At 39.1% G+C, this 27,465-nt stretch overlaps 1 protein-coding gene across 11 annotated transcripts in view; it reads left to right on the top strand.

The window, feature by feature from the left end:
- The window catches only part of EIF3E (eukaryotic translation initiation factor 3 subunit E), a 227,839-nt gene that overhangs the window by 139,595 nt on the left and 60,779 nt on the right, over positions 1-27,465 (top strand). For all 11 annotated transcript variants that reach the window (XM_057307685.1, XM_057307677.1, XM_057307676.1 and 8 more), the window contains one exon: positions 253-438. In XM_057307685.1, coding sequence (XP_057163668.1) covers positions 433-438 — 6 coding nt within the window. In that variant the 5' untranslated portion in view covers positions 253-432. The remainder of the gene's footprint in view (positions 1-252; positions 439-27,465) is intronic.

The following is a 27,465-nucleotide window of genomic DNA, read 5'->3' as shown; positions in this document are numbered from 1 at the left end:
CAATACTGGGTGCAGGCCCTGAAGAGACCCCATTCCCTGTGGTGTTGCTGAGAAAATGCAGGATTCTTTCAACAAACTCCTTTTCAGCTCAGGGGCAAAATAAGTTGTGCTTTAGTCATCTAATCCCACAAGGCTGAGAGTAGCTTTTTAGAGAAACTTGCCGCGTCAGACATCTGGTGGATACATGTCTTTTCTTTTCTTTTCTTTTTTAAAGATTTTATTTATTTATTAATTTATTTATTTATTTGACAGAGAGAGAGAGACAGCCAGCGAGAGAGGGAACACAAGCAGGGGGAGTGGGAGAGAAGAAGCAGACTTCCAGCAGAGGAGCCTGATGTGGGACTCGATCCCATAACGCCGGGATCACGCCCTGAGCTGAAGGCAGACGCTTAACGATTGCACCACCCAGGCGCCCCTGGATACATGTCTTGAATGCAGGTCAGACTGACGGTTCTTAACCTTAGCCATACATTAAAAACACCTGAGATGCTTTTAAACCTACCAATTCCTGCTTCCAACGGCAGACCAGTTAGATGCAAATTGGCTTGGATGGGAGGGCTCATGCGTTTGGTATTTTTAAAAGTTTCCCTGATGATTCTAAAATGTGATCAGGAATTATCATGGGCTAGATGCTATAAAAGCACAAACATGAGGGAACACTGGTAGCATATTAAGCCATTTTTATTGGTTAACTCATCTGTGTTGAATCGCTTATCAGATTACAGTCTGGGAAAAGACTTGGACAGTAAGGTAGGGTCAGGGTAGCATCAGAGCAGTAGAAAAAAAATGTATAAAAAGCGGGAGGACAGGCATTGACTTCAGTCTATATTTTTTCAAACATCAAATTATTAGCGCCTTGGGAGTAGTTGCATAAACCAGTGGCTGATCGAGCAGAAGGAAATGGGTTAGCGTGAACCTTTTTAACCTCTCAAATGTGGAATTCTTTTAAAATGATACTTCATAAAAACAATATTTTGTTAAAACATTAAATTGAAAGTCAAGCTTAATTGTATAACACATGATCTCTAGATCAGCATGATAAAGTGATCGTAGCTTAATGTTCAACTATTACTTCTATATTAATAATTCAATTATTAATGTAATTAGGAGGCAGCATGAACTTGCTGAAGTACTAAAATATGTCTCTTTAAGGTTCTATGCCCAGGGGCACCTGGGTGGCTCAGTCAGTTAAGCATCTGCGTTCGACTCAGGTCATGATTTCAGGGTCATGATCTCAGGGTCATGGGATCGAGCCCCAAGTCAGGCTCCCTGCTCAGCGGGGAGCTTGCTTCTGCCACTCCCCCTGCTTGTTTATTCTTTCTCTCTCTCTCAAATAAATAAATAAAATATTTTTTTAAAATAAGTCTCTATGCCCAATTTCCCCACAGTGTTACCTGAGATCAGGTATGACTCCATCTTGCTTAAAATGTTGTTGGTACATTTCTTAATGCATTCTGACTGGTACTGTAGCTAGTTTAGTGTCTGTCTTTTGTCTTCTTAGAAGCTCCTTGAAGAAGCAATCATGGTATTGATTTTCAAAGGAACCTTCTTCAATTAGGGCATCTTAGTTTTATTCGTTGTATTAAGGTATATCATTTAGGCATAAATTCTACTGCCAATAATGGTAAACTGTGCCACAATGGCTTAAACGGTGGGTTTATTTTTCTCCTGTAGCAAGAAATCCAGATACAGGCAGTCCAAGGCTGGCACAGCTTCTCAAAGAAGCCATTAGGGATACACATTCTTTTCATTTCTCTGCTTCTGCCATCCTTACTGTTTAGCTTGTCACCTCATGGACATTGAGATGGCTACTACAGCGGCGTGTGGGTGGCTCAGTCAGTTAAGTCTCTACCTTAGGCTCAGGTCATGGTCTCAGGGTCCTGGGATCCAGGCCAGAGTAGGACTCCCTGCTCAGCAGGGATTCTGCTGCTCCCTCTCCCTCTGCCTCTCCCCCCTACTTGTGCTCTCTCTCAGTCACTCAGCTCTTTCTCTCTCAAATAAACAAAAAATCTTAAGAAGAAAAAAACAAAAGATGGCTGCTACACCTGTGCGTTAACATTTTTTGCAGGCAAGAAGGGGACAGGTTCAAAAGGCCTAAAGGATCATTCTGGCCCAATCTATCCTTTTAAAAAACTTTTCTGGAATCTCAGCTATTAACACTTCACTGGTTAGAACTGGACACGTGTTTATCCCTGGACCAATACCAGAAAATAATTAGGGAGAAAGGAATTACGGATTGGGATTGAGTCAGACAAAACAGTCGCATAAGGTTTGATTCTAATTCGAACTGAAAGGAAAGTTACCGATTATTTGGCACCTCCTACTAAGGTCTGACAGACGAGAAAACTGCGGGCCAGAAATGTCTGAGATCCACAGCCAAGTAACGGCAGGACAGAGAATAGACTACGATCCAGCTATCACGGTTCCTAGGCCATTGAACATTCCATACGTCCACATACGGATCATTAGAAGGCCCTACGTTAGAAGCTATGAGCCATTTCCAAAGACAGGATTTAGAACATTGGAACTTTGTTTCAGCTCTCTCCAAAAGAACCTTCCCTTCCTATAAACATTCAGAGCAACAAATGGGAAAACACACCTTCCAATCTTCCTTTGACTTAAAAGATGGCAAAATAAACTCCCAAATTTCCGGGAGACAGGCATATCCTCCATAAGGTGTCCTCTTGCTCTGTGTAACTTAGAAGGTTGTTTTTTAAAAATCCTAATGCAGAACAAATTCATTACACAATGAAAATCCAAAAATGATCAAGTGTAATTCTAGTGTTCTCTCTTTTCCCTTATATATGCTATTATTGGTAATTTTTGTTAGGAAAAATCAATTTTAATTTATTGTTACTATCGAATGATCTTGATACCCCAAAAATAAGGATTGCTAATTGTATGACATCTAAATAATTATCATTCCATAATTTTTCAGTTTCCCCAAATGACCAATCTTAGCCTTTTAGATCTGATAGCTGCATTCTAGGAAAAAAATAATAATCTCCATTTCAACCAAGAAATATTCTACAACAGTTTTGATTATTAGTTCTCCATATCTATGATTTTTATCATTATGAGTAAATGCTGAATAAGTGGTAGCTATTATTAAGTTTAGGTTAATGTAAGCTCAACAACAAGACAACAGATATACATCTTTGAAACAGTAAATCAGGTTAAAACAAAAATCAATTATATTTCTATCATGTTCAAACATATTTGGGCCTGGATTTCTGGGACTCATAGTATTTCATAATGATATCATTACCATTATACACATATGCTTAACCAAGTATATACGTATTTAAATCATTCATCTATCTGCTGTCATATACTACCTTAAGGATTTATTTGGCAATAACCTCACTACCACCACAAACTCTGTTAGGGAGAATGATTCCTATGAAAATTCTACTTCATGAGCTATCATTTTAAAGAGGGAGGTACAGTAAAGAGATTTTTTATCATACATTTTGTAATAACCCTACATAGTTTTTCTAAGTCAATTTTAATCTGTTTGGGGTGTGTAGTTTATCGGTTATATTTCGGTTTCCATGGCAACAGATGCAATCATCACATACACATTCTGCAGCTGGGTAGACAGGCAGTCTCCTCTGAGACTTTAACTTGCAAATAAAGCAGTGTGTGAGTAAGAGGCAAGCATTCCTCTCCTCCAAGAGACTGAGCGCACTGCACTTCTAGGATACCAGTCTCAGGTGATAGCCAAAGCAAGGCTTCCAAACGCAGCTCTTTCTCCAGCTTTCTCATGGAACAATTGAGACATCTTTACCCAAGGCAGAAAGATACTTCCATTTCTGCTTTTAGAATTTGGGACTTAGGTTAAATAAAACACAATGGAAAACCGTACACTAAGTACCTGGTTCTCATCCATTTCTTGAGACTTCCTGTGTTTCTGAAGTGGAAATTTATAAAAATACAGTTCAGCTGCTCTGAAAATAAAACTCAGATGATGATGAAAAATAAAGTTGTAGAAGTCACTGGAAAAGAAGTAGAAACCAAACACATTTCAGTAACAAAAAATCCTTAAGTGTCCTTCGTGATGTCCTGAAAGTGAGATATCATGTATTCATTTAGCTACTTCTTCCAAACACAGTGAAATAGTTGACTCAGTTTCAAAAAAAGATGCTTTACTTTTTTGTTATAGGAAATATCAAATATACACAAAAAGAAAATAAATGAACCTCTATGTACATATCTCACAGATTCAGTAATGAGCAACATTCTGATACTTGTTTTACCTAAAACCCACACATATTTTTGACAGATTATATTAAAGGAAATCATGTCAGTTCACTCACATACATCTACTATATCTCCAGCTGATGAGGATATTTTAAAAATAACAATTATGTTCTTGTCTATAACACTTGAAGAAGAGCAATTAATTCCTTAATTTCAGAAATATTCTATTTTGAATAAATAATAATATGAAAAGAGATTGATGTTAACAGTTGTTATACATTATTTAAAAGGCTTGTAAATAAATGAGTTCCATGAAAAAGTATAAATAATTTATTGTTCCCATGGAGAACAAAATACAAAAAAAAAAATTTTTTTTTAATTCTGTCCTAAATTTTTCTGGTCCTCTTTCTAGGTGAGGCACCAATTTCTGATCAGGTACTATCATTTTACAATAGTGTAGGGAATACCCATCAAAGAAGTTCATTTTAATTGAAATAACAGTGGGAAATATCTGATTCAGTCTTCAATTCCTCTACAGTTGGCCCAGAAATCAGTGCCAAGAGGTTATCTTTCCCCATATGCCTGTGATTGCTTTAAACTACTATGTATATGAAATCTGTTTTATTAGAAGCTATTGATTAAGCTATTTCTCCATGAAAACCTTTCTTATAGATGACTAATGTTCCATTTGTTGAGTGTCTGTCTGTCTTTGCCTGTCCACTTAACTTCTATGAAATTCCCTCTGATGTTTTTCCTTGTCTTTCCTGTCAATCTTTTTTCTTTCTTTTCTCATTTTTTTCCCTCCATTTGCATCTTTCATTTCCTTTCTAATCTCTGCCTCTCCGTCCTAGCTTCTAAGTTTATTGACTATTAGGCAATATTCCCTATTCTTAATTTTAAAAATTGATAAGAAAAACATTTGGGGCTTGTCTAAAAGAAAATACAATGGTTTTTCACTTTTCCCCCCTTTTTTTAAATTGAGGTGTTATTGACATATAACATTATGTTACCGGTGCACAACATAATGATTTGATATTTGTATATATTGTGAAATGATCACCTCAACTCTAGTTAACATCCATCAAAAATGGTTTTTCCTTGACTTTCTTTCTTCCTTCAAAGTAGTAGCTCTCTTAGCATGTTTGTTTAGGATGTATATTTAGTCTTTCTAATAGGTAGCTATACATTTCATGTTTATGAAAGACGGTTTCCAAATTCTAAGCAGTTTTGTAACTAGGAATTTTACTCACTCTCATGAGTAAATGCTAATAGTATAAGGAAAAGTGTACAATGCCCTGATTTTTGGAAAAGGTCAATGGTTTAGAGAGTTTCAAAACGTCACTCAGCAAGTGGGTGTAAACCCCCCATTGCTTAGTATTTACTTAGTAAATTTAAAGGTATTCCAATTGGATTCTGGCATTAAATACAGATTTAATGGGTCTTGTTAAAGCCTTAACACATGGAGGACATCTTAGAGACAATACACTCTAAAAGTCCTTCATTTTACTGGTTGGAATCTAAGACGAAGGGAGGCTAAGTGACTTCCAAGGGTGGAAGTGGGCTGAGAACTACAGCGTTAGTTTAATGACTACCAGTTCAGTACTTTCCCTACAATTTCCAAAAATAAGGGGTGATTACATGTTAAGTGGTGTGAGAAGACAGCACTCTCTCACATCAGTATAAGCTGTGTTGTGAGTGTTTTTCCAGGGTGCCTGATGCTTTCACACTCTTTGACCCAGTAGGTCTAGAACATTAAAACACGTTATAAGGACAGCTGGTTAGGTCAAGAGGTATGGAAGACAGTTTAATTCGCTTTTATGCAGCAATACAGGTACCATAGCCCCTCTTTTCTGAGGGGGATACGTTCCAAGACCCCCCCGTGTTTCCCCGGAACCACAGATACTATGGAATCCTAGATATGCTATGCTCTTTCCTATACATACACACCTATGATGAAGTTTGATTTATAAATTAAGTACAGTAAGAGATTAACAACAACAACAATAAAACGGAACAAGTATAATAGTATACTGTCATAAAAGCAACGTGAATATGGTCTATCTCCAAATACCTCATACTGCACTCGCCCTTCTTTTTGTGATAATGTGAGATGATAAAATGTCTACATTGATAAGATGAACCAAGATGAATGATACAGGGTTTGTGACATAGCGTTAGATTACCATTGGTCTTCTGACAGTAAGTCAGAGGGAAGATCATCTGCTTCCAGCTGACCGTGGGTAACAAACAGTGGAAAGCAAAACCACAGATGGGGTGGGGGATGGGGGGACAACTGTAATGGTAACTTACTAAGAATAAGTCCAGCTATCCTTGCAGGGCAATTCCAAAACAAGAAACTCCTCACTAGTGAAGCAGGAAATACTGGAATAATCTTCTAAAACAGCACTCAAGTTTGCATCTGTGAAAGGGAAAGGATGTCCACTCTTTCCTTTATCTTCAATGATCCAATGTATTTGCTGGTTTCATAGAGTCCCTGTCATTTTTGTTCTGTTTCATTAATAAGTTCCCAAGGAATATGCCACTTGCTTTAATTAATGATGAAGTATAAATGGGTACACATACCACATTCTTATGGTGATTAAAGTGCCTTCATAATACAGTGATAAGGAAGATAAGAACAAACTTGTCCTAAATACTCAATTAATTGATTTAATTCCAATGCCTTTTGCTTTCCAGAAACAAATTTAGGAAATGTGTTTGGTTTTTCAACTCCTAAAGGGGTGACCTATATTTAAAGGCATTGTTAGCTTTATTTAATATTTCTCTCACATATTTTAAAAATTGTTAGCCTTATTTACATTTATGCTTAAAATACCCTTTTTAGGGGGTGCCTGGGTGGCTCAGTCGGTTAAGCATCTGCCCTCTGCTCAGGTCGTGATCCCTGGGTCCTGGGATGGAGCCTGGCATCAGGCTCCCAGCTCAGTGGGAGCCTCTCCCTCTGCCTCTCCCCCTGCTGTACTCTCTCTCTCTCTGTCAAATAAATAAAATATTTAAAAAAATAAATAAAATACCCTTTTTATGACACACAACTTTACTGAAGGAATACACTATTAACCACTCATTGTAGGTTGGAATTAGAAGTACTAATGAAAAACCACTGTCCTTCAGTCTGTGTGTCTAATGAGAAAAATAAATAAGTAAATACTAAAAATGTCACTTTGGTGAGGTTATTAACAACCTTAAATTATAGGGAGTTTCCTCTAAAGGGGAAAAAGGATGATAAAACATGTCTACTCGAAATGGCTTCATAGTTTAAGCAAATAGCATAACCAAAAAAGAAAAAAAAAATGTCCCACCCAGCAGGAAATGGTAAGAACAGCCTTAAACTATTCCAGAGAAATAGACTGTTTCAATAAAAAGTTAGGGAGAAAAAAATCAGCCCACAACATCAGTTGAATTTTGACTGAGACTGTCAAAGATTTGGGCTGGAAAAACACAATACTGGGAGATCTAAAATTCTTAAAGAGCTTTGGAAATGCAGCCCCTAGGAAAAATAATGGAGGCTAATGATAAAAATAAGGATACTGATCATATGTTGTAATTCAGTCTTTCTTTTCTCACATTAAGCTTTAAGTATAACATTGAACAATGTCACATTGTAGCTAATTGATTTATTCCAATATTATTAAAATATACTCGCTGAGAACGCACACTTCCAGATCTCTACACTTCATATCTAACTCATGCTATGAACTAATAAAATGATTTCTACAAAAATATTTCCCAACATCCTGAAAAAAGTTCTTAACTTATAGTAGCTTTTTCCTAACTGTAAATCAAATAACAACCAAAAAACATGAATGGTTTGTAGTCATAGGAGTTAATATAACGGAAAGAACTGGGGACTTCAAAGTCAGTTTAAATATTTACATCCTAGTTCTTAGTCAATGACCTTGGATAAATTATTTATCTTTTCTGAGCCTCCGCTTTCCCTATTGATGAAGTGAGACCAATGATAATTACCTTCTTGGGTCTCCTTTACCACCCACGCAAGATTACATATATTTTGGCTTGGTGTGTTATAGATGTTTAATTAATGTTTGTTTCATCCATTTTTATGATTAGGATAGAATCTGAATTAAAAGCTGGATATCTTAAAGTGTAGACCAGTGTTCTTTTCCCATAGGTGACACAAATTGCTGCAATAAGCTGGAGCCCCTCCCCGGTCCCACCAAGAAGGCTGGGGAATAAAGGCTTGTATAAGAAAAAAAGAAACCTTGATCAATTTTAGCACGTTTAGATAGTATGATAAGCAAGAAGACCATGTGCAAATCAAATATGGAAATGATGCTTCAGGTTTTTGTATCTCCAACACTGAGTGTATCATAAGAATCTTGGCGGGAACACAAGTACTCTTAACACACTGTGTGGTGTTCCGCATTACTATTTAAAGATGTTTTCTTGTAAGTTTCAAATTTTCTCAATGAAGCTGATATTTTCCTGATTCTTAATAACTTGATTCTCATAATGTATAATGTTGAAACATTTATTTTACAAAGTATATCAGTAATAGTAAAGGACAAGTGAGCATTTATATAGAACACCACCACCTTTTGGTTAAATTTTAACAAGAAAGGGCTGTTTTCAGTGAGCTGTCTGGAAATACGCTTTTACAAAACTCAGAATGGGCTAGGCAAGAGCTATTTCAAATATATTTACTTTTATTTAACAACTCCATCAGTGGTTGGATGTAATATTGTCAAGTCGGGGCGCCTGGGTGGCTCAGTCGGTTAAGAGTCTGCCTTTGGGGGGGGAGTTAAGATGGCGGAGGAGTAGGGGACCCCTTTTTCAGCCGGTCCCCTGAGTCGAGCTGGATAGGTACCAGACCAGCCTAAACAACCACGGAATTAGCCTGAGACGCAAGAAGATACATCTGGATCTCTACAAATGAACATCTCCAGCGCTGAGTATTGAGGTACGAAGCGGGGAGCCATGAAACTGCGCACAGATAACGGAAGATAAACGGAAGAGGGAGGGAGCCGCCGCATTCGGGCGCGGGGGAGCGGGTGGACTCACGGATGGCACCTGCCAGAGAGCGAGAGAGCACGGACTGAGACCGGTGAGCCGGGAGCCCGTGCCACCAGGCATCTCGCAGAACTCTGGAATCCCGGTGTGCTCACTGGATCCAGACTGAGACCGGAAACTCCTGGAGCGCGCGTAGGGCAGCTGGCGGCTGGCGGGCCACCTGCACGGGGGAGCGGGCGGACTCGTGGTCGGCACCCGTGAAAATGCAGACTGAGACCCTGAACCGGGTGCACGCGCCACCAGGCTGCTCACGGAACTCCGGAATCCCGGTGTGCTCACCGGGCATAGACTGAGACCCGGAGATCCGGGAGCATGCGGGGGCGGCTGGCGGCTGGCGGCGTTAGAAACACAAAGGACAGAGACGCGCCGGCCCTGGAAGTAAGGGCAGGGACGCCGGGTGTGGGGTGCACATCCCAGGACGCGCTGCAGGGTTGAACAGCACCAACAGTAACGGAGTTAAAGTGGCCAGAACATCAGTGGAAAACGGGACGCAATCCCTCTGTTCTGTGACAATTCAGCCTCTGCTGCTCTGACTCTCAGAAGAGGCATAACAGACCACCAGGGAAAGCCGCCAGAGAACAAAAGCCTGGAAATACCGGCTCACAGCGTGCCCATCCCCATCCCCCCTCACAGGGGACACAGAGACTCTACCCAAACAGGGTTGCCTGAGTATCGGCGCGGCAGGCCCCTCCCCCAGAACACAGAAGGCAGGCTGAAAAATCAAGAAGCCCACAACCTGGGACGCCTGGGTGGCGCAGTCATTGAGCGCCTGTCTCCCGCTTAGGGTGTGATCCCGGTGTTCCAGAAAGGAGTCCCTCATCGGGCTCCTCCGCTGGGAGCCTGCTTCTTCCTCTCCCACTCCCCTGCTTCTGTTCCCGTTCTTGCTGACTGTCTGTCTCTCTCTCTCAGATAAATAAATAAATAAATAAATAAATAAATAAATAAATAAATAAAATCTTTAAAGAAGAAGCCCACATCCCTAAGATCCCTATAAAACAAGGGGCATGGCCTGGGACCCAGTCAATAATTTGGGCTCTGGAAAACCATGCAACCTCTCCTCATCAGAATGACAAGAAGGAGAAGCCCCCCCCAGCAAACAAAAGACAGTGAGTCTGTGGCCTCTGCCACAGAAATAATGGATATGGATGTAACCAAAGTATCGGAAATGGAATTCAGAGTAACGATGGTCAAAATGATGAGTAGAATTGAAAAAAGTATTAACAAAAAGGTTACTGAGAATATAGAATCCCTAAGGACAGAAATGAGAGCGAATCTGACAGAAATTAAAAATTCTATGAGCCAAATGCAGGCAAAACTAGAGGCTCTGACAGCCAGGGTCACCGAAGCAGAGGAAAGGGTTAGTGAATTGGAGGATGGGTTAATAGAGGAAAAAACGAAGATAGAAGCTGCTCTTAAAAAAATCCACGCCCACGAATGTAGGTTACGGGAGATTACTGACTCAATGAAACGATCCAATGTTAGAATCATCGGCATCCCAGGGGGGTGGAGAAAAACAGAGGTCTAGAAGAGATATTTGAACAAATTGTAGCTGAAAACTTCCCTAATCTAGCGAGGGAAACAAACATTCGTGTCCAAGAGGCAGAGAGGACCCCTCCCAAGCTCAACCACGACAAACCTACACCACGTCACGTCATTGTGCATTTCGCAAAGATTAGATCCAAGGATAGAGTATTGAAAGTGGCCAGGGCAAAGAAATTTCTCACGTACCAAGGCAAAGGCATCAGAATTACGTCAGACCTGTCTACACAGACCTGGAATGAGAGAAAGGGTTGGGGGGGGGCATTTTTAAAGCTCTTTCAGAGAAAAACATGCAGCCAAGGAACCTTTATCCAGCAAGGCTGTCATTCAGAATTGATGGAGAAATAAAGACCTTCCAGAATCGCCAGTCATTGACCAATTTCGTAACCACAAAACCAGCACTACAGGAGATATTAAGGGGGATTCTAGAAAAGTAAAAAGGCCCCAAGACTGCTACAGAAACGAAAGTCACAATCTATAGAAACAAAGACTTTACTGGCAACATGACATCATTAAAATCATATCTCTCAATAATCAGTCTCAATGTAAATGGCCTAAATGCTCCCATAAGAGCCACAGGGTTGCAGATTGGATAAAAAGACATGACCCATCCATTTACTGTCTACAAGAGACTCATTTTGAACCTAAAGATACATTCAGACTGAAAGTAAAGGGATGGAATACCATCTTTCACGCTAATGGACCTCAAAAGAAAGCTGGGCTAGCAATTCTCATATCAGATAAATTGGATTTTAAACCAGAGACTATAGTTAGAGACGCAGAAGGGCACTATATTATTCTTAAAGGAAGTATTCAACAAGTGGATATGACAATTATAAATATATATGCCCCCAAGGGGAGCAGCAAGATACACAAGCCAACTCTTAACCAGAATAAAGAGACATATAGATAAAAATACATTAATAGTAGGGGACCTCAACACTCCACTCTCAGAAATAGACAGAACACCCTGGCAAAAACTAAGCAAAGAATCAAAGGCTTTGAATGCCATACTCGACGAGTTGGACCTCACAGATATATATAGAACTCTATGCCCCAGAACCAAAGAATACTCATTCTATTCTAATGCCCATGGAACATTCTCAAGAATAGACCATGTTCTGGGACACAAAACAGGTCTCAACCGATACCAAAAGATTGAAATTATCCCCTGCATATTCTCAGACCACAACGCTCTGAAACTGGACCTCAACCACAAGGAAAAATTTGGAAGAAACTCAAACACTTGGAGACTAAGAACCATCCTGCTCAGGAATGACTCGATAAACCAGGAAATCAAAAATCAATTTAAACAATTTATGGAGACCAATGAGAATGAAAATACAACAGTCCAAAACCTACGGGATACTGCAAAGGCAGTCCTAAGGGGGAAATACATAGCCATCCAAGCCTCACTCAAAAGAATAGAAAAATCTAAAATGCAGTTTTGATATTCTCACCTCAAGAAGCTAGAACAGCAACAGAGGGACAGGCCTAATCCACGCACGAGGAAGCAGTTGACCAAAATTAGAGCAGAAATCAATCAATCAGAAACCAGAAGTACAGTAGAGCAGATCAACAGGACTAGAAGCTGGTTCTTTGAGAGAATCAGTAAAATTGACAGACCACTGGCAAGACTTATCCAAAAGAAAAGAGAAAGGACCCAGATTATTAAAATATGAATGAAAAAGGAGAGGTCACGATGAACACCATTGAAATTGGAAGGATTATTAGAAATTTTTATCAACAGCTATATGTCAATAAACTAAGCAATCTGGAAGAGATGGAATCCTTCCTGGAAACCTATAAACTACCAAGATTGAAACAGGAAGAAATTGATTTCTTAAACAGGCCAATTAATTATGAAGAAATTGAGTCAGTGATAAACAACCTTCCAAATAACAAAACTCCAGGCCCGGACGGTTTTCCTGGGGAATTCTACCAAACATTCAAAGAAGAAATAATACCTATTCTCCTAAAGCTATTTCAAAAAACAGAAACAGAAGGAAAGCTACCAAACTCATTCTATGAGGCCAATATTACCTTGATCCCCAAACCAGGCAAAGACCCCCTCATAAAGGAGAATTATAGACCGATTTCCCTAATGAATATGGATGCCAAAATCCTCAACAAGATACTTGCTAATAGAATCCAACAGTATATTAAAAGGATTATCCATCATGACCAAGTGAGATTCATCCCTGGGATGCAAGCGTGGTTCAATATTCGCAAATCAATCAGCGTGATACATCATATCAACAAGAAAAGACTCAGGAACCATATGATGCTCTCAATAGATGCCGAGAAAGCATTTGACAAAATACAGCATCCTTTCCTGATTAAAACCCTTCAGAGTGTAGGAATAGAGGGTACATTACTCAATCTCATAAAAGCGATCTATGAAAAGCCTACTGCAAATATTATTCTCAATGGGGAAAAGCTGGAAGCCTTTCCCTTAAGATTAGGAACTCGACAAGGATGCCCACTCTCGCCTCTATTATTCAACATAGTACTAGAAGTCCTTGCAACAGCAATCAGATGACAAAAAGGGATCAAAGGTATTCAAATTGGCAAAGAAGAAGTCAAAATGTCTCTCTTTGCAGATGACATGATACTCTATATGGAAAACCCAAAAGAAGCCACTCCCAAACTATTAGAAGTTATAGAGCAATTCAGTAACATGGCGGGATACAAAATCAGTGCTCAGAAATCAATTGCATTTCTGTACACGAATAACGAGACCGAAGAAAGAGAAATTAGGGAATCCATCCCATTTACAATAGACCCAAAACCATACATTACCTTGGAATTAACTTAACCAGAGACGTAAAGGACCTATATTCTAGAAACTATAAATCACTCTTGAAAGACATTGAGGAAGACATAAAAAGATGGAAAGATATTCCATGCTCATGGATCGGAAGAATTAACATAGTTAAAATGTCCATGCTACCCAGAGCAATCTACACTTTCAATGCTATCCCGATCAAAATACCGAGGACATTTTTCAAAGAACTGGAACAAATAGTCCTTAAATTTGTATGGAAACAGAAAAGGCCCCGAATCGCCGAGGAACTGTTGAAAAGGAAAAACAAAGCTGGGGGCATCACAATGCCGGATTTCGAGCTGTACTACAAAGATGTGATCACAAAGACAGCATGGTACTGGCACAAAAACACACACATAGACCAGTGGAACAGAATAGAGAACCCAGAAATGGACCCTCGGCTCTTTGGGCAATTAATCTTTGATAAAGCAGGAAAAAACATCCGGTGGAAAAAAGACAGTCTCTTCAATAAATGGTGCTGGGAAAATTGGACAGCTACATGCAAAAGAATGAAACTTGACCACTCTCTCACACCATACACAAAAATAAACTCCAAATGGATGAAAGACCTCGATGTGAGACAGGAATCCATCAAAATCCTAGAGGAGAACATAGGCAGCAACCTCTACGACATCGGCCAAAGCAACCTTTTTCAGGATACATCCCCAAAGGCAAGAGAAACAAAAGATAAAATGAATTTATGGGACTTCATCAAGATTAAAAGTTTCTGCACAGCCAAGGAAACAGTCAGAAAAACTAAGAGGCAGCCCACGGAATGGGAGAATATATTTGCAAATGACACTACAGATAAAGGACTGGTATCCAAGATCTACAAAGAACTTCTCAAACTCAATACGTGAGAAACAAATAAACAAATCATAAAATGGGCAGAAGATATGAACAGACACTTTTCCAATGAAGACATAGAAATGGCTAACAGACACATGAAAAAATGTTCAAAATCATTAGCCATCAAGGAAATTCAAATCAAAACCACACTAAGATACCACCTTACGTCAGTTAGAATGGCAAAAATAGACAAGGGAAGAAACTACAATTGTTGGCGAGGATGTGGAGAAAGGGGATCCCTCCTACATTGTTGGTGGGAATGCAAGTTGGTACAGCCACTCTGGAAAACCGTGTGGAGGTCCCTTAAAAAGTTAAAAATTGAGCTACCCTATGATCCAGCCATTGCACTACTGGGTGTTTACCCCAAAGATACAGACGTAGTAAAGAGAAGGGCCATATGCACCCCAATGTTCATAGCAGCAATGTCCACAATAGCTAAATCGTGGAAGGAGCCGATATGCCCTTCAACAGATGACTGGATTAAGAAGTTGTGGTCCATATATACAATGGAATATTACTCAGCTATCAGAAAGAACGAGTTGTCAACATTTGTTGCAACATGGATGGCACTGGAGGAGATAATGCTAAGTGAAATAAGTCAAGCAGAGAAAGACAACTATCATATGATTTCTCTCATCTATGGAACATAAGAACTAGGATGATCAGTAGGGGAAGAAAGGGATAAAGAAAGGGGGGGTAATCAGAAGGGGGAATGAAACATGAGAGACTATGGACTATGAGAAACAAACTGAGGGCCTCAGAGGGGAGGGGGGTAGGGGAATGGGATAGACCAATGATGGGTAGTAAGGAGGGCACGTATTGCATGGTGCACTGGGTGTTAGACGCAACTAATGAATCATCGAGCCTTACATCGGAAACCGGGAATGTACTGTATGGTGACTAACATAATATAATAAAAAATCATTAAATAAAAAAAATAAATAAAATAAAATAAAATAAAATGAATAGTGCTGAGCACCTAAAAAAAAAAAAAAAAGAGTCTGCCTTTGGCTCAGGTCATGATCCCGGGGTCCAGGGCCCCCTGTCGGAGTCCCTGTGAGCAGGCAGTCTGCTTCTCCCTCTCCCTCTGCCCCTCCACCCCTCTCCCCTGCTCATGCTCTTTCTTTTTCTCAAATAACTAAATTAAATATTTTTAAAAAATTGCAAGTCAAAGGATTTTCCCCCTTATTTTGGATTTACTTAGTTTTTAGAGAGTGCTCTAAAACAGAACTGGGTACACTTAAATTTTCAATCTTTGTCCTATGATATTCAGAGTCACTGATGATGGCCACTCTTCCTTAAGCAGTCATGCTTTGAGAAGACAGAACTATCCTAAACAGCAAAGTAAAGCTTCGTATTTACTGCACACTGTCATTCATACATTCCCACGTGAGATTTGTATTTTCATTTTCTTTCTAGACCCATCTTTAAGAGCTTGGCCTTACATTTACCATTTTCTTGTTATAGGTCAGGAAATTCTAACTTAGGTAAGTTAAATACATGAAAAGTCATAGCTTGATTGGAACAAGGATGTACTGGAAACCCTGTCTGCTGATTCCAAAAACATGCTCATAAAATTTACACTGTATTCCTGAGTATGTATGTATTCCCCCCCTCCAATGGGAACCCATCCTCTAGGGTAGAAAACTAGCATTGCCATGCCAAATGAAGAGGAGGCTTACTCTGACTTCTATTCTTTCATCTACCCACTGTTAGAAATTCCATGTACTCTGAAGACTTCAGTCCTCCCGTTTATTCATCCTGCAACCCCTACTTTAACCTATCTCTTGAATTCAATTTCCAAACCCATATTGCTAATTTCTGACATTACAGAGACTCAATTTGACCAAACTGTCCTAAAATCACTCTTGTTTTTTTTCCTACTTCCTCTTCCCCCACATCCTGTCAGTTACATAATCCTATTAATTGTTTAATTGATTCCGTCCTTAAATAGTTCCTGGATATATGCTGTGCCTTCTGAGGTAAAATCTCCCCCAGGCACAGGCCTGGGAGCAAAGAATATCAAGATAAATCCCTGTCCTCTAGGCTCACAGTGAATGAATTTCAAATTTTTATTTAATGTCTTTCACATCCAACAATTTCTTTCCATTCCCACTGCCAATATTTTAATCCAGTTTGTCATCTTGTCAGGATCAGACCCCTGCCTGAGTTTCGTAGCTGCTGTCTGTCTGCTCTATTCTCCCTGCTTACCCCAGTCTGAGCTCCCACCCCTTATGCTCTATTCACTACCGCTCTGTTCACTACCAATAGAAGAATCTTTCTGAACCCTGCTTTGCAATGCTGCTTCTTTGCTCATATGTCTTTGATGGCTGCTATTTGCTGGTGGAATTATGTTCAAACCTATTAGCCTGTTTTTCAAGGATCTCTACAATCCTCTGCTCCTCTTGTTCAACCTTATTTCCCATCATAGGAAAACTTGATCCTCAGATTTCCTCAGTCAGAATCACATAAACATCTTATTAGAAATATAGATTTCTTGTCCACCGGTGAATCAGTTTCATGTGCTGCATCCAAAAAGTTGAAAAGCAACCCCCAACATCCGGCAGCTGCCCTGGATTCACAGGTAGGCCATGGTATTCTGTTGAGCCCAAGAAATTTCACAGAACACCAGCCTCAGGCAAGGCCACTTGGTGCCCATGATAACCAATCTGTACTCAAGTGTTAGCACAGACAAATACAGGGACAGTGCCCAAATCACAAAAGTGGCCAAATACTCCTTGTCCTGAATGGTATGATTGATTGCTGCTTCTTTATGAATTACACTTAAAGTATTGCTTAGTTTCTTCCATCTTCTAGGTAAGAGTTATTAAGATACCCGAACATAGAATAACTCCTGCTTCTTGACAGCAATTAATGTAGATCAAAGCCTTGTTTCCTTGGACCCCCAGCCCCCAAATTACTAGCAAAAGCCCAAATATTATAGTCTTTTTCTTTTTAAGATTTATTTATTTATTTTAGAGAGAGAGAGAGCAAGCAGGGGTAGGGGCAGAGGCAAAGGGAGAGAAATCCTCAAGCAGATTCCCCGCTGAGCACAGAGTCAGACCCAGGGACTCAGGGCTGGATCTCAGAACCCTGAAACCATGACCTGAGCCAAAATCAAGAGTCAGCCACTTAACTGACTGAGCCACCCAAGCGCCCCTATAGAAAGAAGTCTTTTCTAACACCCTCTTACTAAGATACCACATGGTTCGCCCTCTTTGCAATGATCAATAAACCCAACCTCCTTCAACTGCAGGGGTGTTCTTGGTGGACTTTGGCTGGAGGGTATTGACAGATCATGTGAATTCTTATTTTATTGCACTCCTCAAGTGAATCCAAAGTGGAGACCAAGAGCCACTAACACAACCAAACTGTTCTCCATTTTTTTCCTATAAACAAGTCATATGATTTATTACTTATCTAAAACCTTTCTATCCTTCAAAGCTAACTTACAGCCTCCTTCATCACCAAGGGCCCCTTGACCCTGCCATCCATCATCTGCTCCTTCACTGAACTCCTACCAGTGACACCCATTCAGAACCAAATACAACATATTGCATTGCTCCTTGTCCTTTAACATTGCATGACCTTCCTTTCCTTAACAGCTACGGCTCTTCAACATCAGACTTTCCAAAGAAAAGTCGGTTCTAAACACTAACAACAGAAAAATCTTCTTGAACCCTGCTTTGCAATGTTGCTTCTTTGTTCACACTCCTTTAGTGGCTGCAGTTTCTAGCAGAATTCAGTTCAAATATTTCAGCCTGTTATGAATGAGCATGCTGGGACAGTTCAATATCAGGCCCTTCAAGGCAAAAAATGGAGAGTAAGTTCCAGGAATGCCAGGTCTCTCTGCTAGGGCTGAATCTAGAAAGCATCCCCCAGAAAGGCTTCAAAGACCAAACGGGAGAGGTAAAGACATTGCTCAGCATGCAGTAGGAAGGTAAGTAGGTAGGTAAATAAATGAAGAAATGAATGAGAAGTAATTAATGGATCTTGTGCTTCTAGCAGAATTATTTATCATCAGACATGTTTGAACAGTCTTACATAGTGATTTTATTTCTTTTTGATGTTTTCTTTATCTTTTCAGAGAAAGCATGCATATGATAACAGGTCTTTTTTTCTTTTTAAAGACCCTCTTTTACTTCCATGTATTTTTTCCTTTATTCATCACATTTTCCATGTCTGAGGCACTGTGCTAGGGACTAGTGATACAAAATTAATCAAGAAAGACAGGTCTCTGCTCTGATTAAAAGCCCATGATTTATTGGATGGAAATGGACAATTAAATATTAAATTACTCTAAATCATGGTAGAGTACAAGGGCTATTGAACTACATGGGGTGGACTCTGGGAAGAAACAACTTTAAATGGACACCTAACGGATTAGGAGTTAGTCAATTTATAGAATTGCAATGAATCATTTAATATATATGTGAAGGTCTTTTTAAAATACACTTTACGCTACTTGCTTACATGAAAATTTTTAGATATCAAGGTTTAAGAAGTTATTTTATAGGGTCTTACCACCCTCCAATATGCTCTGACAACCCCTAGCTGCCTGCTTTTAAGATACTTCATTTTTGTGTCTCCAACATCGTGCTGTTTATCTATGTCCTTTCATATGGGTACAACTTTCTTCTTCTTCTCCTCCTCCTCCTCCTCCTCCTCCTCCTCCTCCTCCTCCTTCTTCTTCTTCTTCTTCTTCTCCTTCGCATTCTTCCTCTTCTCCTTCTCCTTCTCCTTCTCCTTCTCCTTCTTCTTCCTCTTCTTCTTCTTTTGAGAGAGAAATAGAGGGAGAGGGAGAGAGAGAATCTTAAGCAGGCTCCGTGCCCAGTGCAAAGCCTGACCTGGGGCTCCCTCTCACGACCCTGAGATCATGACCTGAGCCGAAATCAAGAGTCAGTTGCTTAACCGACAGCCACCCAGGGACCTTATGAGTACATCTTTCTATTCTAAAGAGTATTATGTGTTGGAAGATATTATGAAGCTCTCTTTGGTATGAAATATCACTTATGGCATAGTGTCAGATCAAAAAATGGATTTTCCACTGGGAAATAGCATGACATATCATGGGTACTATCTTTAAACATTCCTGGGACCTGCCACTGCTTATGTGTATTGTTGTTTAGTTACTTCTTCCCTAATATTGTACAGACTTCATGGGTAGCAAATGACAGAAAGGCAGGATCCATGTCTATCTTATCCATGGCAGCATGTCCTCCCAACACCTAGCACCATTTCTCGCACAACATCATAATGCCCATAATATCAAGAATGGATAATGCACCTTTGCAAAAATTGGAGAGAATATAACCAATAGTATGGAGAGGCAGAAGAAGGTAGAAGAAAATCTTTGAATCTCACTAGAGACAAGATGGTGGCATTTGAAGTGATTCATGTGTGATGATCCAAAATTCTTGTGGCTTCAGAGAAGGTACACAGAAATATGTCCACATATACTCACATTTCAAATAAGAACTTGTGGTTAGAGGAGGATTATTGAATGAGACATGATCCTTTCCTTAAGCAACCTACAGTCCAGCTGAGGAGACAAGGCTCAAGAACAAGAAACAACCTGGTAGCAATTAAGTGCTAAGCATGAGGTGCAGAAAGTCTGAGCTTGACAGAGGCAGAGAGAATGGTGAGGAGAAAGAATATTCTTTTGGAATTTGGAGTTATACCCTTTTATATACCTGCCCATGTTAATCTGTCCTTTTAGAAATATAAGTTCCTAGAGGGTAGCAGCCATTCCTATTTAATTGCCTGAAGTCTGATAACTAGAACGACTTTCACATCAAATGTCACACAGTCTCCCAACCTATGAGGTAATTCTAGCTTCTCTGTAGCTGCCCTCAATAAAGTCATTCACCTACATCCGCTACTAACCTTTGGGGTCAAGCTCTTATGTACTAACTTTTCCAAAGTGTGCTAATTTTGTGGGCCCTCCAGTCCTTCAGCCTTGACGTGCTGACCCTCAAGACCTGCAGCCTGTATTTTCTTCTTTTAACTGACCTACTTAAACCTGATATACTCCTGTCGAGCTTCTTGCTGAAGTGAATTCCTGGCTCTATCCTTTCCAGGATAGAGTGTCTATTATCATTCCTGCTTCCTTGCACTAGTTATCTGTTGCTGCACAATAAATTACATTAAGATTTAGTGGCTCAAAACAATGTACATTTATTATCCGCACAGTTTCTCAGGATCAGGAATCTGGGAGCAGCTTAGCTGAGTAGTTGTGGTTCCATCACTCGTGAGGCTGCATTCAAACTGTCAGCTGGGAATCTCGTCATCTAAAGGCTTGAATGGGGCTGGAGCTCACTCACGTGGCTGTTGGCAAGAGACCTCAGCTCCTTGCCACATGTGCCTCACCATAGTGCTGCTCATGGTAGTACAGCTGGCTTCCCCCAGAAAGAACAATCTGAGAGAGAGAGAGGCTACACTGCCTTTTACGACATACATTGTTAGTTCCAACTTACTCTGCTCATTGAAAGCAGGTCACTAAGTCTAGCCCATACTTCATGGAAAGAGATTACACAAGGATGGAAATACCAAGAGGTAGGGACCATTGGGGGTTGTTCTAGAGGCTGCATGTGATACCCTTTTATAAGGTGACTTCTCAGTTCTTCATTTGAAGTAGTTACCTTAGTTTTCTCATGTATTTATTAACTTCCTCATGGAGTTAAAATGAATTTTAATGTATTGGTCTGCAAAGCTGTATGAAGTTAAAATTTTATACGTTATCTTCAAAATAAGAGTTCCCCTTTTCCTACTGACAGATTTCACCCTTTTGAGAATGAAAACATACTTGTCTTTTCCTCCAAATTGTCTTCCACTAACTGTTGTAGGTTACCATTTCTTGCTTATTTTGATTTGTAAGTCTGTCAGGATAAGAGCAAAAAGCATTCCTTAAACTCACAATGTCAAGAAGCAAATAGAGAATTCTTTCTCCTCCTTACTGCCAACTGAAAACATTCATATCCAAACCCTTCACCACTCAGTCAACAAGCCAAACCAATTCACTATAAAAGCGAGCATTTGCCAAACATTTTCTTCATCTACTTATACCAAATAAATAAAGAACTGTATTAATGTGAGCACTGGTTTATTTCATAAATAATTGAAATAATTCAGGGCTTGAGTCTTCAGAGTTTAGAGGAAGCAAGAATCCAGCAACTAAAACATAAGCCACCATGACTCGATTCTGGGCAAGTTTCTTTTAAGTCAGATATAAATCGGAAATTGGCAGTCGAGGTCATGGCCTCTGTCATGCAGGAGTTTACAGTTGGTGAACATGTTAGAGCTTGGATCCTGAAAACATACCCATTGTTACTAAGAAAGCAAAAACTGGTCTGATAACCCCCTTCTTGACTTTAAGGAAGGAACAGAATACTCTTCTCATAAATGGATGCCTAGTTAGGCAGCACTGAAAGATTGTCTGAAGAAGGAATGATGCTGTGATACCCATGATGGGATGCTTGGGCAGAACTTTCTTGCATTCACAGATACATAGATCCTTGGTCATGTGTATGAACAGAATGAAGACAGGACTATATATATATTCCAGTCTCAGTTCCACCACAGCTGTGTTAATTTCAACAGCACCTCTGAGCTTAGTTTCCTTAAAAATGAAATAGAAATAATGATTACCTAGACTCACAGATTTGTTTTAATGACTAAATTGTGTTAAAATACTAATAAAGGGGCTGGCACATAGGCATACAGAAAATGTTGATTCTTCTTCCTTTTGTGTCCTATCAAAATGTGCTGAAAATAACTCTGCCAGGGAGCTTTTTCATACAGCTATTGCCTCATTTTCTGGTTCTGCTGGTGGATCTGGCTGTGAAGGGAAGCTTTTCTACCTTCTGCATGCAAGACATTATATTGTTAACTATATTCTGAACACTTAAGTGAGAATTGAGCTGAATATTTAAGTACTCCCTGAAGTCAATGCACGATTTAGGAAATTATGTATATTAGAATGTTATGTTGCAACATGATACATTAAGTCCCAATGAAGCTGTGGTTCCCAATTCAGACTGTATTAAGTTTCTCTGCTTAAATTTTATTATAGTGTAGATCATCGATATGAAGTGAATCATGCCAACTATGAAAGCATCACTAACACGAGAAAAACATTTTAATGTATCAAGAAACCACTCTGAAATTTTTCACAAAATACAGCACTTATTTCAGAGACATTTGCTGGAAAGTTGCTAACGTTGAATTTTGTATTAATTTATGTTTACCAAATGCTTTGCAATCACCTTTATTTTCCATCTCCCAAGACTTTTGATAAAGGATCAAGCCAAATCATCAACTTGGAGCATCGATTTGCCGAAGGCTCTGTTACACCACACTCCAATTGAAAACTTAGGATAATTGGGTCTACAATGTTTTGTAGAGGTCCTTTACTAGCCAAAGCTATAAAACAGCCAAGCTATAGTCTTGAACATTTTCTCACTCTATCTCCCATTAATTGAAAACTAGAGTATCTCCCAGATCCCCTTCACTTTGCCCACAGAGCCAGGAAGAAGAGTCAGCACACTCTGCAACTTCTACTCTTCCAGGACACTTTACTGTTCCAACTTTTACTCAACTGCTTTTCCCAGTAGAACTTTATATAATTCTCTTCTTGTCATATCATCTTGGTTTCCTTGTCACACCCATGCTTGACATATATTTTTAAAAGATTGTATTTATTTACCCGAGAAAGAGAGAGCATGAGTGTGGGGGGGGGGGATGCAGAAGGAGAGGGAGAAGCAGACTGCCTGCTGAGCAGGAAGCCCAATTTGGAACTGGATCCCAGGACCCCAGGATCATGACCTGAGCCGAAGGCAGACGCTTAACTGACTAAACCACTTACGTGCCCCCATACTTGATATATTTTTAAACAATATCCCAACCATGCTTAGTATTCTTCATCTCACACTACCCGAATTCACAAAGGATTGATATATAAATCATGGTTCAAATTTTAAATTTATGATGATAAGTGTAATTAGGAAGGGAACACAATTACTCATGTTGAAAATGAGTCCATTTTATCACTGTAGACCAACTTATAAGAAAGCCTCAGAAGAATCAGAGGTCATTTGGTGAACATAGAAGCAGAGTGAACAAAGTTAATTAGATGAGATTCCTAGTAATGTCTTTAAGCTATGATTGCTTGATGCCCCTTTTCACTAAAGACCATGTTGGTAAATAGACTGGGTATTTGACTAGTTTATAGGAGACAATGCTTTGTAACTATATTGAAGGCACACAAAGCTTCTATAGTGCCTTTTGTCTTCCTCTTGAAAACATGGGATATATTCTATAGCTACAGCCTATCTTTTCTTTACTAAAATACAACATGATTGATTAGACTTAGACATTCTTACAGTCATCTTGATAAATCTTGGGTATTCTTGTATCACTTTAAATATCAATTTGCAAATAACCACATCTATTGATGGTTATATCATGTTATTTTTCCAGAATTAATCATGAAAGGGTGTTTTGTGTCTTGTGTCCCACCTCATGTTCTCTCAACGTACTTCTAGCCCAGGTGTTATTATGACAATCAGGCGTACACAAGTATAACAAGACAGCACCTTGCCTCTACTGTAATTTCTTGTTTTCTACATCAGGGACTTCTTTCTGTAGTACCTGGGGGAAACTGTTGAGCTAGATTTTGACTCACACACCAACTTGGAAGTATGAGAGTATTAATATAATGCAGGACAAGAATCAGTAGAGAAATACTCCCCTCTTCCATCTTCTTGAGTGGACCATTCTGAGGTATGCTCCACACAGCTCCTCAGACTTTCCCCATAAGATAAAATCACATTGGTTGATTTGGCATATATCTTAAATGGAATGTATTTTTTTTTCTGAATTGAAAAGTGTAGGACTTGGGGCACCTGGGTGGCACAGTCGTTAAGAGTCTGCCTTCAGCTCAGGGCGTGATCCCGGCGTTCTGGGATCGAGCCCCACATCAGGCTCCTCAGCTATGAGCCTGCTTCTCCCTCTCCCACTCCCCCTGCTTGTGTTCCCTCTCTCGCTGGCTGTCTCTATCTCTGTCAAATGAATAAATAAAATCTTTTTTTAAAAAAAAGAAAAGTGTAGGACTAGGGATATTTTAGTTATGTCCATTTTTACATTGGAAAATAGACATGCCATCATGACTTTCAGAAGTATTTTATCAGCTCCTGAATTAATTTTCCAGAATATTTAAACCAATGAAAAAATATTTGGACAATGAAAAAAAACACTGCATGAGAAAAATAAGTAAATCAAATGTTATACTGTCTGTATGATTCTCTTCTTTTCAATGTTTTAGAGTAAAGAAGTGAGAAACTGGAGATTTGCCCTTAGAAATTAAATATTTTTCTCTTTTTAATGGATGGAAACATATTATGGAAACTAGTCACAAAATATAATTGCTGTGTTATAAATATAAAAAGTATAAAAGCCCTAGTACATAGCTGGTCTTTGAATTTGCCTCAAGATGATTTCCCATTTAATATCTTCCCTTAAATACTGATACAAAATCAGAGGTCAGCCAAACATCTTGGCAAAATTAGAAATTATACATTAAATGAAGTATGCAAACACTTATTTTCATTTTCTAATCTTAATTCAGAGAATATGGAAAATACAAGTATTCAGTCCCCAAAGAAATATTAATTCTTCAAATTGGGCTGCTTTGGAATAAAAAGTCTTACATGTGTGCCCTGTGAACTTAGTTAATATAACTACAAGTACTGTAATTTCTGCATTTCCTGATTTGTACTAAAATTGCAAGTATATTAGTTTAATATTTTATAGGGGTTTTGGAAGACTGTTGTTGAAATTTTCAAGGTATAGGGTTGTTATTTCTCTGGAAGGAAAAATCCAGCATCTGACAATAATTCTGTGTAATCTTTTACTTGGACAAAGACTCTGATTGGTTATAGTCATGGCTTTTCCTCACACACAAATTGAACAATTTCACAAATAAAGAAGTTTATTCTTTTCTCTTTTGTTCAAAATAACAAAACTATACATAATATCCTCCTTTTGTCTCTGTCTTAGATCCACTAAAGTACTAGGTCTAATCCCAGACACCCTGATCAGTTTCCCAGTCGCCATCATTACTGTTAAAGAGGGACAGTTTTTATCTAACACTCTTCCTTACTTCTTACAGAAATTTTCATTTCTTTGTATTCACTAAACAAAAAGTACAGGGGTTTAAATGTACCATTTACTTGAAACATCAACTTTCTAAAGAAATAAAAACTTTTATTTTTTATTTTTTTTTAAAGATTTTATTTTTATTTATTAGACAGAGATAGAGACAGCCAGAGAGAGAGGGAACACAAGCAGGGGGAGTGGGAGAGGAAGAAGCAGGCTCATAGCGGAGGAGCCTAACGTGGGGCTCGTTCCCATAACGCCGGGATCACGTCCTGAGCTGAAGGCAGACGCTTAACCGCTGTGCCACCCAGGCGCCCCGAAATAAAAACTTTTAACAATCTATAATGATGAATGTTATTTATATGAAAGAAAACAAAATAATGGCTTGTTTTTCAAATAAATTTGGCTATACACTAGAATTATTTTTCCAGACTATTTTAACCAAAACTACGTGAAAAATTGTTTTCTAAAATGACCAGCACCTAAATTTGCTAACAAAATCGAAAACAATCTGCTTCAGAGCAACAGAAATATATAAATTAGGACTGCTAGTATGAATTGAAATTTGCTAACTTTATTTTGCTAAGGCAATTATGTAACTCCTAGTATTTTTTTGTTTCTTTTTACCTTTTACTGAAGTGTAAGTTCCATGAAGTATAAAAGTTAAGTGTACACCCTGATGAATTTTTACGTGTTACCATCATGATCCACCAAACAGATCAAGATAGAGAACCCTTAAAAGACAATGTCTCATAAGTCAAGCAGAGAAAGACAATTATCATATGGTTTCTCTCGTCTATGCGCAACATAAGAACTAGGAAGATCAGTAGAAGAAAGGGATAAAGAAAGGGGGGGTTAATCGGAAGGGGGAATGAAGCATGAGACACTATGGACTCTAAGAAACAAACTGAGGGCTTCAGAGGGGAGGGGGTGGGGGAATGGGATAGGCTGGTGATGGGTAGTAAGGAGGGCATGTATTGCATGGTGCACTGGGTGTTATACACAACTAATGAATCACCGAACTTTACATCAGAAACCAGGGATGTACTGTATGGTGACTAACATAATATAGTAAAAAAATATTATTATAATTAAAAAAAAAGACAATGTCTCTTTCAATGTTACGTGTATAAATCTCCCCTGTGGACGCTGTTAAAAATGTAGATTCCGAGGCCACGCTCCCAGAGATTCATTGTCACTAGGGATATTGGAAGAGTGCCCTTGAGGCTGAATACTGAAGAAGCACCTCCACTTGGACAAACGCTGCCTTTGAAAAAAGCCGAACTTGACTCCTGACTCTAGCAGTTTCATCACTCTCAACTTGGAAGATAATTTTATTAGGAAATCTAGGTGGTTTTCTACTGAGTTAAGAACATATAGGACTTTTGATATCCCTGTGCAGTCTTAAGTTCTGTTTTTTTTTTCTTTCTTTCTTTGAGTCACTCTCCCAAATGAAGTCTCCACCTGTCCATGGGCAAATGAAAATTTCAAAGTCCCCAGTGAGTTTTTTATAAAGTTAAATGTGTTTAAAGGGTTGTCTTTTATTTTGTGATTACGTTCTTCTTACATTCGGGACTTTGAAATGTCATTTCTTTTACGAAAGAATTCTAACAGTAAAATAGTAGAGTTTAATTTTAATTTAGAAAAATAAAGAGTTAGAAACTCTGTCTACCAATTTCAAAAATTTGGGCTACCAAGCCTTCGGGTCTGCTGCTGAAATTTGAACTGATTGCCACCAGGGGAAGCAGAGTGCCAGAGCCTGTACAACTTTCAAAGTAGGGGAATTTGGTGGAAAAACCCATCAAACTATTGTTAATATATTGATTTGTTTTTTCCAATGTGTTTCA

The sequence above is a fragment of the Ursus arctos genome, unplaced genomic scaffold (genome assembly GCF_023065955.2).
Source record: "Ursus arctos isolate Adak ecotype North America unplaced genomic scaffold, UrsArc2.0 scaffold_6, whole genome shotgun sequence".
Taxonomy (NCBI): Eukaryota; Metazoa; Chordata; class Mammalia; order Carnivora; family Ursidae; genus Ursus; species Ursus arctos.
Note: the sequence above shows the minus strand (reverse complement) of the source record. Positions and strands in the feature narration are given on the sequence as shown.